The 19,700-nt window shown below is 36.4% G+C and overlaps 1 protein-coding gene across 7 annotated transcripts in view; it reads right to left on the bottom strand.

Moving 5' to 3' along the window:
• Positions 1-19,700, bottom strand: part of REV3L (REV3 like, DNA directed polymerase zeta catalytic subunit) — a 102,603-nt gene that overhangs the window by 41,018 nt on the left and 41,885 nt on the right. For 6 of the 7 annotated variants that reach the window (XR_014944846.1, XM_015858598.3, XM_015858599.3 and 3 more), the window contains exons 3-12: positions 18,951-19,025; positions 17,496-17,656; positions 14,371-14,467; positions 8,482-8,576; positions 7,793-7,897; positions 6,774-6,858; positions 6,540-6,688; positions 6,125-6,253; positions 4,761-4,995; positions 1,703-1,842 (exon numbers count right to left, since the gene is read on the bottom strand). Coding sequence is in view for 5 of the 7 variants with exons in the window: in XM_015858598.3 (XP_015714084.2) it covers positions 1,703-1,842; positions 4,761-4,995; positions 6,125-6,253; positions 6,540-6,688; positions 6,774-6,858; positions 7,793-7,897; positions 8,482-8,576; positions 14,371-14,467; positions 17,496-17,656; positions 18,951-19,025 (1,271 nt within the window). In the remaining 2 variants the exon portion in view is untranslated. Of the gene's footprint in view, positions 1-1,702; positions 1,843-4,760; positions 4,996-6,124; positions 6,254-6,539; positions 6,689-6,773; positions 6,859-7,792; positions 7,898-8,481; positions 8,577-14,370; positions 14,468-17,495; positions 17,657-18,950; positions 19,026-19,700 lie in introns of those variants that run through there. The other variant, XM_085543631.1, reaches the window with a different exon arrangement.

The following is a 19,700-nucleotide window of genomic DNA, read 5'->3' as shown; positions in this document are numbered from 1 at the left end:
TGATTAATGGAGGACGGAGAAAATGGGAGTTCAGTGAAATGTCAAGTGAACATTTGGAAGATACCTGATTATTCACATATGAAAATTGCAAAAATACTTATAAATCAGTCAGATATTACAGACTCTGACATTCATGTGTGGAGAAACTTTTTTTTTCCCTTCTTTTTTAAAAAAATTCTCCTGTTTTAAGAAGGGTATGCAGTAGAAGTTATTTTATGTTTGATTAAATGAGAATAAGCCTATTTTAAGAGGACTTTCTTTTTCTCCATGTGAGTAATAAAAATATTTGAAATATTCTACAGTTTAAATGGTTTTACAAGATACAGTCTCATTAGCCAGAAGCATCTCTTTTTATAGGAAGTTACAAAGTACTGCAAATAAGGAAATTACAATTGTGTATTTTGCAAGAAGTCATATGAGTAGTACATCAAGTAATGTATTAGCCTTGCCATTTATACTTACAAAAGCAAAGGATAAAAAAACTATGCTTGAAACAGCAATCATGAAAGAATGGTTCTGGTTGTCTATATAGTAAAATCATATAGTTCATTTTCTTCAAGATGGAATTGTTTATATTATTATATTAAGACATCTATATTTTATCTTCTGCTTGTTACTTTGTCAAATAGCTATAAGAGATACTAACTAATAGATAACTAGTAATGGATTACATCCCTTACCCTAAGAGCAAATGCAGCAATAGAAAATTAGGTACATACATGATCACCAACAAGATTTTTACACTACCCGATTTTTACTATGGATTAAGAAAAGGTTATATACAAAAATGACGCTAATCACAATTTAAAATTTTAAAGGTAATACAATGCCATTTAAACAAAGGACAACAATTACTGTTGATTACACCAAGAACAAAAATGAACTTAATACTGAGAAAATTCAGGATACAGACATATTTCCCCTTCCTCCGCAGTGGGTTCTGTACATTTTTGATTTTTTGCTCTCTGTTTATAAATGTGAAATTATGAAGCTCGTCTAACAGAACAAATAACAACCTCTGCGTATTTGCCAAACCTCAGAACGTGCCTTCTATTAACCAAAGCTATTTTGAACGGAGACAGCGGGTTGTAGAGATAGCAAAATATATCTTTATAGATTAATTTATTTTTATAGATTTTTGAAAGGCAGTTTCTTTTGCAGCAGTCTTGTACTGCATAATTTTAAGTCACGTTATTCCAGAACGTGATCAAGCAACCTGCTGAATGAGACACAGACTCAAAGGCTCTATGTACTTCAGCATGGGTGGTGCATATTTGCAAAGTAATGTTAATCATCTAAATTTACACAAACTACTGTTTACAACAAAATCACAGCAGGATAAATGGTCCTACAGAATCTTTAATTTCAGCACCAAATTTGCACAACAAATCATAACAGAAAAATAACCCTCACAACAAAGAATTCATCCACAAAACTAATTAAACAATACTGTTTTTTGAATCATTAGTACAATAGGAAATAAAGATCCTGGTAATTTACTGTGGGTGTTGAGATTAAAATATTGTTGACTTTTAAGGAAGATGTTAAAGGCCTGCTTCTGAAGTCCACTGAAAAGAATTCCTCCTAGCTGAGACAAGAATCAAAGACATTCTGTATATCCAAGAATTAGCCAATTGATCTGAAGTCAAATTATGATTCAGGTAGCAATTCAACTCCCAAAGCTGTTTATCTGTTTACTTACCACCATTTTCATCTGCAGTCCCATCCAGCTGAGGTATAGAGAGATTAGTTAGGAGCATATTGCTACCACTCCACTCCATTTCTTCCTCTGAAGACGAATCCTCTTCTGTTGAACTTCGATGCATAATTTTGCCGGCTGACCTACAGAAAATGAAGGAATCAAATAATGCAGAAAATACCAATAGAAAATAGGTAAATACTTTGAGCCATATGAGGCTAAGAGGCTGTGTAACTTGAGTGAGCAGAGTGAAATAAAAAATGTGTTATATTTGTATATAACCATGGGAGAGAAAGGTGAACCTGTGTGTGCAGCACACCTCTGTAGCAAACGTGGATAGTTGCACCCTGGACTGTGTCTGCAAGACTGTTGACAGTATTAGCAGCTGTGCAGCTGCATCTGGAGAACTGTGTTCAGTTTTGGGCTCAGGATAGACACCAATAAAAACTGGAGCAAATCCAGCTGAGGGTCACCAAGGTGACTTAGGGTAGGAACACATGACAAACTAGTGCTGCTCCAAAAAGTAATGTCTCCTATTTTATTATGTTGGCCCACAGCATCAGAGGCAGATGGTGGCGGTATGGGAGTAGGGGTTGAACCTTCCCAGCAATATTCCATCACATTTTGTTCCTGTTCAACAGATGGCAGCAGAGGGGCAGTCTGACAGAATGGCATCTGACAGGGAAGTGTGTATGAAGCAAAGGTGCGGAACTGAATTCCTCCATATGGAAAATTTGTACCTATTGACATTCCTCAATGCTGAGCATTCATGGAGACAAAGCAGTGGATATGAATACAGTGAGGCAGTGGGTGGTGTGTTTCAACAATCTCACTGTTGTAGCAGCTGTGAAACAGTGGGTCACCTTCGCTGTGTATTTTTATGTGTGGCATGCAGGTTCTTGTTCATCACTAGCAAAAATTCATAGCTAATGGAGGTCACTATGTTAAAAATTAGTGCTTGGTAACTGAAAATTCCTCTATCAAATAGTCTCGTTGTGCTCTTTGAAGCTGTTGTAGTTTCCATGGAAATAAATAGGAGGCAATACTTCTTCGACCTACTTGTAAAGAAGGAAGAGGGATAAGGAAACAGGAAAAAAGCTCAGCCTTGAAAAAAAACTATGATCTTGTTGCACTCATGAAATACTCAATGGGCAGACATAAAGAAGAAATCAGATTCAGGTGCCCATTGTGGTATGGAAGGGGGAAATGGACAGAGGGTTGCCTCGGGAAATCTTATGTATAAGGGAAGCATTCACGAGGATGTTCAAATACTGGAACATGTTGTCCATAAAGACTATGCAGTCTCTGTTCTTAGAAAAATTCCTAACTTGTTCAGCACCTTAACTCATCCCAGGCAACTGATCTATTCAACTCTGTTTTGATAAAGGAACTGGACTAGTCAACATTTAGATGCTTCTTCCGCCCTTGATTATGCTATGATTCTGTGCACAAAGCAAACCTTTGTCAACATCAGTAAACCAAGTCAGACTTGAGATGACTTCTGCAAAGAACAACTTGAATCACTTGCATTCAAGCCCAGCATCTAGATTCCGGGAAATTTTGTCTGACACAGCATGATACTGCCATATGGCTCTTCAAGAGCCAGTTCATGAACTTTTTTTCTCCCAGAAGAAATCAAAATGAAGCTGTCTAATTCAGTCACTAGGGTACTGTTACATCTTGACTTTTTTTGCATAATATATTATCTTAGTATATTATTAGATATAATGGAAGATTGCTGGATTCTCAATAACAGAAAAACGATAGAACATATGCACTAGGAAGCAGTAGAAATAGAAGGAACCACAAACAGAATTGGATCACATTCATCATGAAACTACAGCTGGCTCCCTGTGCATGATCAGAATTGTGCTGGAGTCAGAATTACCCACACTCTCTTCAGAAGTCAGTCCAAATTCTGAAAGGATCACAAATGGACCTGTAGAGATCTCCATGGGGTATCTATCACCTGTTATGTATTCCATAGTGCTTTCTGTCTGAGATGACAATGTAGGCATACACGACCAAGTTATTCATGAGCCAGCTCATCAAATCCGATGAGATTTAAGTTGGATTCTTTATTGCATAAAAGCAGTTAATTGCTTCAGGATCCTACTTGACCTCAGAAATTGTATAGTTACGCCCACACAGAGCTGCACCCAAGCTAATAAATGCTGCAAGATATAGGCCAGTTTTACACAAAGATCAATGTTAAGAATTTTAGATGGAAAGTCCAACTTTCCTAACTACTGTGATAGATAAAAAATAAAAATAAAATCAAAAGGTCAAAGAAAAGTTGCTTTAGAAATGAAGTACCTCTAGAACTAGGAAACAAATGATCTAACTTCTGATTCCATTACAGCGCCTCTCGCTCACTGAATCATAGTATAATTATAATTTCTGATGTTGGAAAAAATCAAAATGTTATATCTGTTAAGTCCCTCATCTTTCAAGTAGAATTATAAATACCGGAAGGTCTGCCCGAAAAGCAAGGGTGAAGAAAAACTGGATATAGCTTCTTGCAAAAGCCATCAATGCAGACTGTACAAAAAGTCATTACAACCTGAGAAGAATTCAATAATTTTAACCTTGAAAATATTTAGGTTGCAACCTTTAACAGTCCAGCAAAGAGAGCAACATTCATGTTTTAATCTAAGCTTTGAGCATGGAAACAAATGGGTGCTCTTTTCAGGCTTCCATATCAGTCTTAATGAGAATATTCCTTAAACGTTCACTTCAATGAAAGCTGTACATGCAGTGTACGAGATATTTTGGTACTATAATCATAGGTATTACTTTAACAAGAGTTTACTATTACAATTTTCACATCCAAGCTTGTAGGAAAAAAAGCATTACACATTTTTTCCTCAAACAGTAAACTAGAAGCTTAGGTCTAGCCACACTTAAACATTTCATCTACATCCACATATAAAACTAACAAGCTGCAGCATCAGATGATTTTTCTAGTGCTATTAAAAGAGACTCCTCTACAAACCACATTAGCACGCCTAAACAGGAGGGTGAAAAAGGAAAGAATAAGTAAAGAAAATCACATACATACCTTCTTTTTGGCCCGGGTTCTTCAATGCAACTATCCCATCTTTGGGACATTATCAAGCTAAGTTCCATTTCCTCTTTCTCACACTGTGGCTCATTTTCTTCATCATCGCTGTTTTGAGAATTTCGACAGCTTCCAAGAGAACGATGGTGAGAGAGTGCTTTGTGATGCTCCATCTGATATCCATCACTCTCCAAACCAGCCAACACATCAATCATGGCCTCATCAGCACTGTCCACTGCAGAAAGAGCCCGCATAGACGATGTCTATATTTTGTGCTATTTGTTAACCACTACCTATAAGCTGCTCGTAAAACAAAACCCTGAACATTTAAAAATGTACCAATTTGCTACTATTCAAAGCAAGGTAGGCTAAAGAAACAAAGCTCTTCTTATAACTCTTTTTTTAGTTTTATTCTTATTTTGCAAGCTCTTTTTCTACAATACTAACCACCTTTTTTTTTTTCTTTTTTTTTTTTTTTTTAATTATTCTTATTTCTGCCCTCCTGTTCCAAATGTAGTAGATTTAGTGGAAACACTTTTCTCTGCCTCCAACTTCCCATAGCTCCTAAAATTCAGTTTCACTCTCCCCTTATATATTCAAACTATGCATGTATCAGAAGTATTGGAGGCAAGGGGTTTTTCTATTTTTTCCTTTCCACACTTTGGAGCACCAGCTTAAGTGTGTACTAACACCACAATACAAACTACGTGTTTTTTGTCTCCTCTAAAGACCTTCCTCTACTTGAATTACTTCTACCTGAAGTAATTTTCCATTCAACTTGGTGAGGTTTTTTTTTTATTGTTTTCCCCTCATGCCACTTTTTTTGCTGTCATGGTCTCCCTCCCTCTCTTTAATGTTTTATTCTTCTTGCTTCTTTGCCTTCAACCATTCTTTTGTATCCATATATTTTGGGAAATATTTCTTCTTGCAGTTTGTCATTATCAGCCCATGGTAAATCTAGATAGCTGAACTTCTAAAAGTAGCTCACAAGTATGCTCTTTTGAAGACAAGGGACAGGCAGAATACCACTGACAGACAGTCAAAATCCCATTTAGTCTAATAGCTTTTGTCCTACAACTCAAAAGCATAAGGAAGAGTAACATCCCACAGGAACTGCACTAAGCTGACCTGTCAAGAGGACAGGATACTGAACCAGTAAGAGATTTAACTTCTACAAATACACTGTCCTGGTGAAATTATTAGAAAATCAGGTGTTTTTTGCAACAGCAGTGGAAGAGGTGAAGTTGCAGTTTGCTTGAAAACTCTCTGAGGTAACTTTCTTTCATGATCAGCAGTGTAAGTGAGCACAGCAGACTGTGGAAAAATAAAACAGCTGGAAGAAAAGCCATTCTGGTCATACTTACAAAAAACTGTAGTCTGACTCAGTTTTTGAGACAAACGATGAAAGCTCTGACTATTCTCCACAATGTTTAAAATGGCTTCTTCATTAATAAGTGCTTCCTCTTCTTTATCTGTATGCATCCTATTGGATTCTTTAGCAGAAGATCAAAAAAATAAAAATAAAACTTCAAAGAGTCACAGACATCAATACACTAGGAAAGATTGCAGTTTAAATGGATTTTACTTTCAAGTCTGTTTCTGTTATTTGTTACAGCAATTTTAAAAAGGCTTACTCTAACATATAAGGCAATAAAGGCAAAACTAGCCTTCACTTTTTTTGAAGTGACAATCAGATCTTACTTGGCTGCTAATAACAAGCACAGACAGTGCACAACAGAGGTTTCCAGTTAAGCAATTATAAGCCATTAAAATACTCACCTTTGTTCATCTTTTTATCTTCATGCACTTCTACCATATTCGCTGGCGTACACGGAAAGGTTCCTGGAGAAAGTACCTCAGAATGTAGTGTTAGCTCAGCAGAGAACTCCTCTGATCCATTACTGTAGTCCACTGATCCTGACAACGTTCTAGTTAATTGAAAACCAGTTTTTAAATGCGTGCTTAAGATTTGCACAAGGTATTTTTGTTTATGGCAAATGGCTAAACACTTACACAGAGAAGTCGTTTTGCTTGAGGATTTCTTTAAGTCTCTTCTGAAAATATTTTTCACTCTCTGTTGCTGGCACAAATCCACGGTCTTTAAAATTAAATATATATATATATTTGTTATTCACTTGTATTTGGACCTATCAACACAAAGAGGTAATTACTAATTCTATTAGGAGATGGCTCAAAGTGGAAGTGTCCACGAAGTGCCAAATTTGAGGGTTGATTTTTCAAGTGTATTTAAGCACTTTAAAATACTCCACACACTCCCACTGCTCTCATTTTCATTTCTAAGTATCAATGGCATTTAAAATCATATTGCAATTACATCAAAGTGAGCATTCAAGAAAAGACTATTTAATCAGTGAACAATTTTGAAAACCCTGGTTTATGCAGTCTGAATAGCATTACACAGAAAAAAAAGAAAATCACAGGAAGAAAGCGGTCTGCCTAAGCCAGGAACACACCTCTTTCCTTCTTGCAATCTTCTGACTTGCTTGCCAAATATCATTCATATTTTAAAAGAAACAGGCCTAGGTTCTACAGAGAATAGCCTTGTTCAATATGCAATTAATCTGCAGAGCACAGTCTTTCCTGCATAAGGAATTTTACATAAAAATAAGGGAATTCTCTATCCTATATAATTTTAATTTAACATCACCTTAGCTTTAATTCAAAGGAACTGGTCTTATGCATAAATATTATCGGAAGCTTCAGGATAAGAGATTTAATTTTGCTAGTATTTAAACATTTAAATATTTTTCATCATATAGTGTGAAATCTTAACAGTCATTATCATTCATTCAGCCTAGCACACTCTGCAGCAAATGGAATGCAATGTTTCGTATCTTTTCACACAGAATACAGGTAGTGGTCAATCGGTAAGCTTAGAAATGCAAGAGCACATCTAAGAAGTCCTGAAATTTGATACACTCATTTCATTTCTACCTTCTGCTTCTTTCCCATTTAAAGATTTTGAAAATCAGCTGCATAATATATATTTTTGGTTTTCTGTTTCTTTTTACCTTGAGAATCTGGTGTCTTAATCTGAGAAGATTCACATTTCTCTCTCCGTCTCTGCTTTTCATCTTCCCATATAGCTTGCAAACCAGGGTTTCTGCCAATCTGGGCTAAAGTACACAATAATACATGAAGGGAAGTCTGTAAGCATAACAAAATGCATTCTTTCCCCATATTAAAAAAGCCAAAAAAGAAACCAAACACCCTAACACACATCTATAACTCATGTCATTCTAACCTCTCATTATTTTTACTGCAATTCTTGCCTTCCTGAAGGATTCAGTGTTATGTAAAAGCTATGGCATACAATTCTAGTTGTTTTCCAGATCTTTAACTGGTCTTCTAACCAAGTTTATGTATGTATGTATGTTTATGTGCATGAATATATACACACATAAAACCAACAACTTGATGTTGGTTTTTAACTTGTAGATCTGAAGCCTTCTGTAATCCATTAACAAGTCTTTTTTTTCTTACTGCTCTGAAATACAAACTGTTCTCAAAATATGCTTTCTTTAAGAGTTTATTCAATTTGTTTATTTATTGATCTTTTCACAAACCTTAGAAATGTAGAGATTAATAGTTTACTGACACTGAAATCTGGATTGTGGCTTAACTGAGCTCAATCCTACAAAAAGAAGACAATGCAGTTGCTGTTATAGAATATTTATGTGGAAAGTTATTAATACTTCACCTTCAATATCCAGTTGATTTAAAATGTCAGCAGCTACTGCATCCACCTCCAATTCACAGGTACTTTGTGGCTCAACACCTTTCAACATTAAAGAACTATGACAACATAAACACAATAGGTTAATTTTATCAGTACGTTATTTTGAAACATGCACAATCACTGTTTTCTAACTGAACCAACATCAGGAGGGATAAAGGAATGAATACAGAATCACCACTTCTCATGTTCATCCACAAAGTCTTAAATGAATGTTCATACCCAAACCTAATTAGTTTACATAGTTTGATTCTTCAGTTGAAAGGGTTTTATTTGGTGTGAAGAAGAGTAAGGCTCACTGTGGCCTAAAAAGAGAATTTGCAAAAAATGATAGATATAGACTTAAAAATTCTGATAGAGATAGGACAGGAAGGAATGGTTTTAAACTAAAAGAGGAGACATGTAAGTCAGATGTTAGATTCTTTACTCAGAGGTTGGTGAGATGCTGGCACAGCTGCCCAGAGAAGCTGTGGGTGCCCCATTCCTGGAGGCTTTTAAGGCCAGGTTGGATGGGCCCTGGGCAGCTGAGCTGGAGGGTGGCAGCTGTAGGCAACAGCAGGGTTTGGGACTGGGTGTGCTTTAAAATCCCTTCCAATCTGAGCCATTCCATTACACTAGGAAACCCATTCAAAATATTCAGGGAATGGTAAAAAAAAATCTTTTCAACACTACTGAAAACTAAATTAGGCTATTATTTAACTAACAGAGACTCTTTATAAGATCCTTTGTATATATTTTACTATCTGGTGACTCAACATTTGCATGCCTAAGTAACCTAACCTAACGTTCTGTTATACAAGCAAAATTCTGACTACTTAGAAAACAGCCCATACAAAGAGCTGTTTAGAGTCCATGTTGTAAATGAATTATCAAATGAACAATGTAGTCAAAAAGTAGCCTGGCAGAAGTTGTAAAGCATTTAGGTAGAATTCATTAACAGCTGAAAGACACAATTTGTTAACATGTGGCTACCAGCCTCCCTAGTCAACAGTACTGCTTCTGAGCAGTTGTAATAATTAAAAGAGTAGATCATGCAATTTCTACATCAAAGCAGCTCAGCCTTTTAGCTGAAGTGGACTGCCCATGACCTAATGCACACGTAAAAGACCACCCATTGTCACTGCTTCCTTTTCCTAGTGGTCACAATGTCAGCTGAGAAGCAAGTCCATAATATGATCAAAATGAATTCTTTCCACATCATGTACTTTGGATGCTCGTACTCAAACCATTCAGAGATTGTTTGCATTGCAGGCAACAGGACTTGCAGCAAGCTGAAACTTGCATTTTGATCACATAATCTGAAAGAGCTGCAAGACCACTGGGAAACAAGAATGAGGGAGGAGGCTGCAAGAACACTGCTGTTACTTACGCAAACATTCACAGCATGTCAGGAAAACATATGAAACAGCTGTATTTCTCATAATCCCAAATCAAACCACATATCTTGAGCAGCTATAATGCTACAATCACCAGGTGAGAAGATAGCCTGAGGAAGTCAGACTATACCTAGACTTCAGTTAGTTGAGCATACAAACTACCGTGGGTGATTAGCAGTTAATATTTCTTGAAAGGCACTCAAAGTGCTCGGCTACATACATTGTCATATATATATATATATATATAGGCTAACAACTGGACTCATATCATATGGAGTTATTGTGCAAAAAGCAAGATAATATAAATGTAATCTGAAAAACACGAGCATCTAAGCTGTGTTTTGTAAAACAAAAACCAGAATTGCTTGCAAGGCACAACTTGGAATGCAGATGTACAAAAGACAGCTTTAGGTGAGAAGCACAGAAACTGAAACAACCTATCTCTACGAGAACAAAGTTTACTCTCCTGAAAAGCAAGATAAATCAAGGTTGCAGAACGACATGCTTCCATGACTAGGATACTAGAGATATACTTAAAATTCTTTTAAAACTCCTTTATATACCTGCACACAAAAGTGAAACACTAAAATACAAATGTAATGTATGTACACAGAAAAAGCTCCAAACCAATTACTTTGAAAACAAGAAGAGAAATGAAGGAGAATGGACCTTATTTTTTGAGGAAAGAAGTTTGATGGCACTAACTGCTGCCATAATAACAAGATGAAAGCTCTGCTCAAAGACATTACTGAGCTTTGGTCCATTAGGTGCCAAGACACTGAATTAAAGCAAGAATCAACACAGTATTAAAAAATTATCCACTACAGTTTGCTACATTCAATGCCCTCAAAAATCCTGAAGGATGGGCATCAAGGTCAGTATCTTAATTCACCAACATTAACGACAGGGTAAGGGAATGAGTTCTGAGGTGACTGTCTCCGGTATTTATATTGTTAAACTGATGGCAGATATAAAATGAATCCCATAGATTCGCTAAAAGGTGTCATTCCACTCCACCGACAAAAACTCTACCCCTTCACATATTTTTTAATATTCCATATTCTGTTCATGGAAGAAGATCTTTGTCTGCAATATGTTCTGATGTCTTGAATAATATACATATTTAATTAAAGACCAAATGGCTACATAAAAACATGTATATTCTGACAAGTGAGAAAAGCAATTATGACAGCCAGAAATCTAGTAGAAATCTTTGACATTACATAACTGCTAGACTGCGTAATAGCGTAATGTGCCGTTTCCACATAAAATAGAGCTCAATAGCAGATCTAGGATTTATGGAAGAAAACACATCTCAAAAAACATCCTACCAATCATTCTGCTTTCAACAAACCACACCCAAGTGGGAGACCACACCATGAGATTACTCCAAGTCTGATGTTTACTAGAAAGTTCCCACTGGAACCCATGGAAGTGTTTCATCAGTTATTAACATCTACCTGAGGAATAACATAAATGTGTCTCATATGAAGAGCTCCTCTTGTTAAAGGTGTTGGATAGCACTAACAGGTTTAGGTGGGCTTTCTAAGTTCCATGTCTGCTTACATCAGCATGCACTGTACCTAAAAGCCTTATAACATCAGGGGTTCCCAGACACTACTGCCTTTGGACACTTGCTCACTTCATAACAGTGCTGTTATGTGCACAGTGCTGTTAAAAAAACTGCTCCTGGCTTAGTGTAGCAAACTAACAGTATCAGCAAAAGATTAACCAGCAGCAAGACAGGAGATGGATGGAATATGCTGTTCTGGAAAAGTAGTAGAGTAGTAAGGTGCTATCCACTACTGAGGAGTGAGTTCAGACACCAAGAAACTTTGGCACAGTTCTCAAATGTGTTTTTGAAATGAGGATTCATCACTGGCATTCACTACGCAACATGCTGTTAATGTTATATATAAAACTTTCAAATAGTATTTTGCCAATTACCAGACATCTTGCATCAGATTTCAACTATTTGCCATACTGTACCAGAAAAGTCAGGAAATGCCAGCTTGGTCAAAACAGAACTTGCTGTTTCTGAATGTACACAAAACCAACTCAACAGATATCATCATCATCATCTATACAAGACAGTCCTCTATAATATGTGGTCTCAAACAACATCTGACTGTCTTCCCTTCTGCTTTTTCTTGACAGTGAACAGGTGACACAAGCAGTAGAATATTTACAAGACACTCATATCTGATATAAACGAAGAACAAAGACTTCAGAGTTCAGTAACGACATGTAAGAGACACTCCAAGCACTGTTGGAAACAGCAGTCAAATGGTGAAAGACAGTAAATAAAAACCTTGTGCTGAGCAAGTCACAAAGCACTTAAATATTTAAACTTGAGCTCTTCAAGGCGACTGAATAATAAAATGAAGAGACTGTGCTGGGATGACAGAACAAAGAATACATAACTATACACAGAAAAGTAATGTTTGGAATTAAGAATCTACAGAGAAGAAGGGGAAAAAAAGGCAGGACAGCTTTACGTGTATCTAGTAATGCTGCAGAATGCAAGAACAAAACCATGTGGAAAAAAATCTGAGATAATTTACCTTAGGTACCCAAGCTTTCCTTGGATAGACATCTCCTATACTACTGAGACCTCCCTCAGCAACGCTGATCATGACACTCACAGGCTAATTCAACTAACATAGGTGGAAGCTTTCAGAATTTTAAAGGAAATGAAGTAGGAAGGTAATCTGAAGGTGGGACAAACTACAATATGATCGTGATTACAAGAATATTCTTTTAAGTTGATGTCTCCTATAATTAATCCAGGAGAAATTATAAGAGGCTGAGGATTTCACATGGGTATAGCAAAAGTAAAATCACGAATGGAAAATAGTTTAGATTTGCTAGTTTGTGGTGGCAGGTATATCCTAGAGCACTTGGAACACAGTCATGATAGAAAACCTTTAATAAAATAATTCATTTTCTAGACAAAGGAACATCTGACACAATATCAAATGGGAAGCCATTTAAGCTGGAGGAGATATAAATTACTTCCTAAATTATTAAAGTGAGTAAAAAGCTGGCTAAAGGTAAAATTACTACTGGTTATAGGAAAAAGATATCAAGGTTGATAGAAAATTCTTAGCACTGAATATAGACAAGTTTGAGGACTGAATTTGTTTCACATCTCTTAAATATTGTTGACAGGAAATCCAGGAGTGTACTAATAAAATGTGTTGATAAGGCAGGCTATTAGACATACTGCAGTCAGATCATAATATCATAAAACAAACTGTATAAGTGAGAACAAGAATAACAGAAATATGATGGAATTTAAAAATGGGATAGAGGATCCCATGTGATCTTATAAGGAATTCCAACTGGAAGTTTATCACTCAGATAAAAAGAGGAAAAATGTCTTGTATTAATAAATCCAAACATATGCTCTTTCTTATTAAAGTAAAGGCATTCCAAGTTGCAAACTGTAGGCTAGAAAAAAAGAAGAGCATAGAAGACAGACATGAAAATTCTAAGCCAAAATTCTTACATAGCTGCTGTTTGACATGGACAAACTGGATACGTTGGCAGCACACTTTTCATCATAGTTAAGGCTGATTACAAAAACAGAATCTGCAAACTGATGTGCAAGCATTCTCTATAATTATGTGGATTATTCTGAAAGTAATGCCTTCCATTTATTTCCATGGAAAGTACAACAGATACAAAGAGCACAACACTATTTAATAGAGCAAATTCTCAGCTACAAAATGCTGTTTTTCAACATAGTCTACACCATTATTCACGTATTTTTGCTAGCGACAGGAGTCTGCATGCCACGCTTGTGAAGATCCACACTAGCACAGGTGACACACTGTCTCTGTTGCTACTGCTGAAACACAGCACCCACCACCTCACTGTGCTCACATCCACTGTATGGCTTCTGTAAACATTCAGAAAGTATCAATGAACATATACATACAGAAAAATGCCACTTTTTCTGCATGGAGGAATTCAACTCCACACCTTCGCTTCATACCCAGTTCCACGTCAGACACCACTGTGTCAGACCGCCCCTCTGCTGCCATCTGTTGCATGGTAACAACATGTAATGCAATACTGGTGGGAATGCTCAGTCTTTACTGTCATACCACCAACATCTGCCTCTGACACTGTGGGGCAGCTAACAAAATAGGAGGCACTACTTTTGGAACAGCCCTCCTATTGCATTGTTTAGCTTTTCATCAGAAGTCGTTTGCTAAAAACATATTTTCTAAGAAACAGAAAAACAGATTTTAAACATTGCTATTATTATCTCCTCGATAGGTTTCTACCAGCACTCATAAGTGATACATAGTCTCAGATGACCAAAATACAAAGTAACAAAATAATGATTTTCCATGTCACCTTTAAATGTGGGACTGGACTGGAACCCCTTGGTAGTACATACAAGTTGCTACTAACAAGGAAATACAGCATACATTAAAAAGTAAATAAATAAATTAGACATGCCAACCTTGGTATTTCATCTTCTTCCCATTCGATGAAAGAAGCACTGTTTGAATTTGCTGCAGAACTGATTCTGTGATGCTTACTGCCACCTGATGCATCACCTGGAAAGAAAAATAGTAGGAGAAATTACTTCATTTACGCTTCAAAAATTGCAGCTATTATTTAATACCATCAAAATGCTTCTGAAGAATAAATAACAACTGCATGATATTGGCTTCAAAAGTCATTGAAACGACTTGACTTTCTTAATTATATGTAGACATCTAAACCTAAATTCTAATCTTTTTCTTTGAGCAAGTTAGTATAGCATGCTTACTTAGTCTTAGGTAAAACTCAGGATTCTCAAGTGTCTGGGTCCTCAGGACAGATCCCAGTGAAAAACAGAAGCCAAAGTAAATAACAAATTCTGCTTCACACTTTTTGTCTTTCTTATCCATTAATGTGTTTGGAATATACACAATATATGCGTGGCCAGATACAGTAGCAGTTAAATAGAAACCTATGAGGAAGGTAGATGTCTGATTTACCACCTCCTTTGTGGTCTCCTTCTGAACCTTCACTCTTCAGAAGGACAAGCAAACACATACACAGGTTGTGGCATAAGAAAGGAAAAAAGCCTATGAATGGAGATAGCTCATTTAGCAGAAAAGCCATGAATTATAGTGTTAACACTATGGCAAAAATGCCTTAGAAACTCTAAGTCTATTGGACTGAATAGCTGTGTGTCAAAAGGACAGCATAACGGCAGCTAGGGAAGTCTGTAAGTTAACAGGGAAATTTCACCAAGAACATACTTTGACTTTTGAAAATCATAAGCATTTCAAACACCAGAGCAGTTTTATCATATTAGAAGTATTTGAATACATCTAAAAAGTGAAGCTCAGCTTCCCCTATCAGTTTGCTTATTCCTTCAGTAGTGTTAATCAAATGGATGGAGATTTAACAACACTTAATATCTCCTTTGCTTGACAGGAAGATTTTTAACACTGATGCACTAAGATCCTTTAGAGTCATACTATAGAACATTCAACTTCTGAAAAGGAATAAAAGTAATAAAGTTTTACTTGGACATGGTGCACAAATGCAGCCCTATTCCTTACTGTCTGTTAAGAGAAGGACTTGAACTAAAGAATAACTTCTGTGTCTTCTGGATGCAAGCTACCAAGGGCAGGGTATTCTCGTTACTAAAAATTTACCTGCTGATCTTTCTCAGTCTTAGAATCTGTCTGCCCACCTCCATGACAAACATAGCTATGGAAATGGGTATTCTGATGCTGACTACTTATATCTAGCAACAGATTTATTATTGAATTTTACATTCCTTACCAATATGATTTTTACATCTTCTACAAGGGAAGTTAAGTATGCTGTATTTATTTTGGCAAAAGCTTATACTGAAATCTATGAAAAAGAAACATATGTTACAAGCGACAGCTGACTAAAATAAATGTGGTAAGTGTGCCAGCCATAAGCAGAGGCTGTGCTTTCTTCACCAGCTTGACAGGTCTTGGCTTGGATCTTCCTAGGTCTGTTGTGCAAGGGCTAGTCACTCAACAGCACTGCCTCTATATGTTGTACCCCTCTGTCTTTATGCAGCTGTGCTGGGACTAGTATAGATAGTAATCTCCTGCCTGGGACCTACAACAGATTGAAGCATGTGTGATGTGGAGCCACTCAAAACGGTATTAATCTAGCTAGGAGTACTCCTTCTATTATATGGTCAAAATAGTCTGTTGGGTTCTTGCTTTTACCCTCTTCATTTTTTGAACTGCAAGAACTTTTAAAGTTGTGGAATCATAGAACCATAGAACGGCCTGGGTTGAAAAGGACCACAATGATCATATGGTTTCACCCCTCTGCTATGTGCAGGATCACCAACCACCAGACCAGGCTGCCCAGAGCCACATCCAGCCTGGCCTTGAATGCCTCCAGGGATAGGGCATCCACAGCCTCCTTGGGCAACCTGTTCCAGTGCGTCACCACCCTCTGTGTGAAAAACTTCCTCTTAATCTCTAACCTAAACCTCCCCTGTCTCAGTTTAAAACCATTCCCCCTTGTCATATCACTATCCACCCCCATAAACAGCCATTTCCCTTCTTGCTTGTAAGCTGCCTTCAAGTACTGGAAAGCCACAGTGAGGTCTCCCCGGAGCGTTCTCTCTCCAAGCTAAACAAGCCCAGTCCTCTCAACCTTTCCTCATAGGAGTGGAGCTCCAGTGATCTCAGCCCCTGCCTCTGCTCCAACCCATTCTCTTCAACGGAAGTAACTATTCAGTACCATTAGATTGCATGTTTCCACAAGACTACTACGTGGTGTACCTGACTAAATCTCAGGACGGAAGGTCCTGAAGATGCTTGTCTCTGAATGAGTTTTATTTTCTACAGTTATGATGCAAGTGTAGCCTACTGTTTTGTATGGAAAGAGTGTTTCCTTAAGACATTATGAAATAACATCTTTATACTTTAGAGCATTTATGTAACACTATGTATGTTCTTACCAATCTTCAGTTTCACCTTAGTGCATATATTCAAAAAGTCAAATTATTTTTGAAAATGAAAATTAAAAATATCTCCTTTGCTCGGGCATTGATATTTCACATTTCAGCACTGAGTAAATGACCTTAGTACAAACAGAAGCATTCAGTTAAAAACAGTGGAGCATTACAGGATTCTAGCTAGACTGTAAATGCATTACTACAGCAAAAATGAATGAAATTGGTGTAGGGATAAAGTACAAATATCAGTACAATTAAAGCAACACGATTACTATGCTATCTCTCACATAAATTCAAGTAAATACCATATCATAAAAGAATAATTTTATTTTCTAATGCCTAACTGGAAAGCCATGTGAATACCTTGTGAAAAATGGTCAAAAGCACAATGCTGACAAAACATGGTTTTTTATAAAGAGTATCTCATTTTCACAGGATAGGCTTTTCCACAACACCAATACACAGTCACAAAAAGGAAAATCGATGAAAAGCTACGTATAGATTTAATTTTGACATGGAAGACAAACTAAAAGGAAACAAGGTGTGATACCCATTTAACCCAAATGTTAAAAAAAAAAAAATTGTAATCTTTAGCCCTCAAAACAATTATTTAGTCATAAGAAAAAACTCCTTACTTTTTCTCCTTGCCTTTCTGAATTTGACAGCAGCCAGGTTTATTAAATTCATTCCATATAAGTTGTAATCTATGAAGAGTTGAAGGAGGTAGGGAATATGCGCTTCGTGAGGCTGGTAAGATTTGTTCATTATGGCTCCACCTTGCAGAAGCTCACATACTCTAAAATTAAAAATAAATTAGAACATAATACTGCAATTGTTTCCAGTACTAAAATGCTGTTGTTTCATTTTATCAAAATATAAAATATACTAAAATATAAAGCATTTATAAAGGAAAGTACAAAATATGAAGTGTGTATTTGCTTTGGTTGTATTTTTAACTTAAAAACTTTATATTCACAACAACGGATTCCCCAAAATGTTGCCTCTTAATAATGAACAGTGAATGTTAATCCTGTAAATCTCAGCTTAAACAAACAAAAAGGCCAGACCAGAAAAAAAAAAAAACAAAAAAAAAACCCAAAACCAACCACCCAAAGAAAAAAATCATACTATGTCCTATCTTTGCAGCACATCCTAAGCTGATATAGTCCATGGAAACTCTTTTACAGAACCACCATGGCATATGTATGCCTGCAAACCGGTAATAATTTCAAATCTCCCTCCAGTTTTCCCAGGCATATTTATGAAGAAGTTCTGCATTGTTTTAAAGATTCATACTGTACACAAAGAAGCAGCACTTAAATAGTTTCTGTGAAGCACAGTAAGTCTGCTGTTTTAAACACCTGCACATTAAAAAGCAATTGCAGGTATTTCCATAATTACAAATCAGTGCAATAAATTTATCTCAAAATAGTCTGATATTTCTAAATCAAAGAACAACACTAAGTAATTCTGAATGCAAGAAATAAGATTAAAACAGTAAAGTCCATTATGCAGGACTGTACAGGCCATCATTAAAAAAGTTATGAGGGGGCATTCACAGCTTAAGAGCCATGACTTTCTCAGCCTGTCCTCGCAGGGGAGGTGCTCCAGCCCTCTGATCATCTTCATGGCCATCCTCTGGACCTGATCTAACAACTCCATATCCTTCTTGTGCTGGGGTGCCCAGAACTGGACACAGCACTCCAGGTGGGGGCTCACGAGAGAAAGCATGAAAGAGTACTACATATAAAACAGAACTACATTGTTTTTGTTAATGTTTTCTATTTGTTAATTGTTTTCTATATGAAAAATAAAACAATGTGAATGTGTTCAAGTACATAAAAATCACAGTTAATACAAGATAACTGAAGGCATGTATAATTTGATCCTATTTTGTAAACATGTGACTCCTTTAAAAATATTGTTACTGGCATACTTAAAACTAGTAATTTTCCTACTGTTTTGAAAAGATTGGAGACTACTTCTATTACTTCTACTGTTACAATGCACACAAATCTTGCTCCAAAAATTACTTTTTCCATTCTAGATACCAGGAAATCAGCTAAAACTTTCTGTCACTGTATCCTTACCTTTTTACCATTGCAGGATTATAAAGATAGATCTTCATGAACTGTCTCTCCTTCTCATGGTAACCATAAAAAGGCCTGGAGAGAAAGAAGTAAAATAACCAGTTAAGTGGTGGCCTTTATTCAACTGCAATTTACCATGAAGCATATGAAAAGCCAGAAGAAAAAAACACAGATGAACAGCACACATATCCAGGAAAATGAAAATTCCAAGAATCATGCCAAAAATCATTATTCTCCAAAATGTATTTCTTAATAATATGTTTTCATTCCATTTCAAAACCTGAAGTGCTTCTGGTGCACATGACAATTCTTTACAAACAGATTCTACAGAATCTCAACCATTATTATTATACACAATTAAAAACACAATACATTACTGAACAGAAACATGGTACACATACCCTCTCATACCCTCAGTGGGGTCAGATGTGGAACACATACACATTTGAAGGTGGAGAGGAAGGCAAAGTAAAAATAGAAAAAAAGAATGCAGATGTCTGGGGTAAGATAGGGCTATACTGCACACTTTGCGTTAGATTTCAGTCTAATTTACATAGGTGGGTTCAACAAGAAGCTCCTGTCATTGGTCACAGGTCTGCTAGAAATGGTAAGATCACAAGATGACTGTTAATGCTGATATCCATTTTCTGATTGACTAATTTCAATTATTTTCCACATTATTTGGTGAAGTGACAAGAACTCAAAACTACAGATGAAGAAAAGGGGATTACCACATTACTACACAATGTT

The sequence above is a fragment of the Coturnix japonica genome, chromosome 3 (genome assembly GCF_054131305.1).
Source record: "Coturnix japonica strain WE chromosome 3, WE-NBRP24, whole genome shotgun sequence".
NCBI classification, from domain to species: domain Eukaryota; kingdom Metazoa; phylum Chordata; class Aves; order Galliformes; family Phasianidae; genus Coturnix; species Coturnix japonica.
The sequence above is the reverse complement of the archived record's forward strand: the minus strand, read 5'-3'. Positions and strand labels throughout refer to the sequence as shown.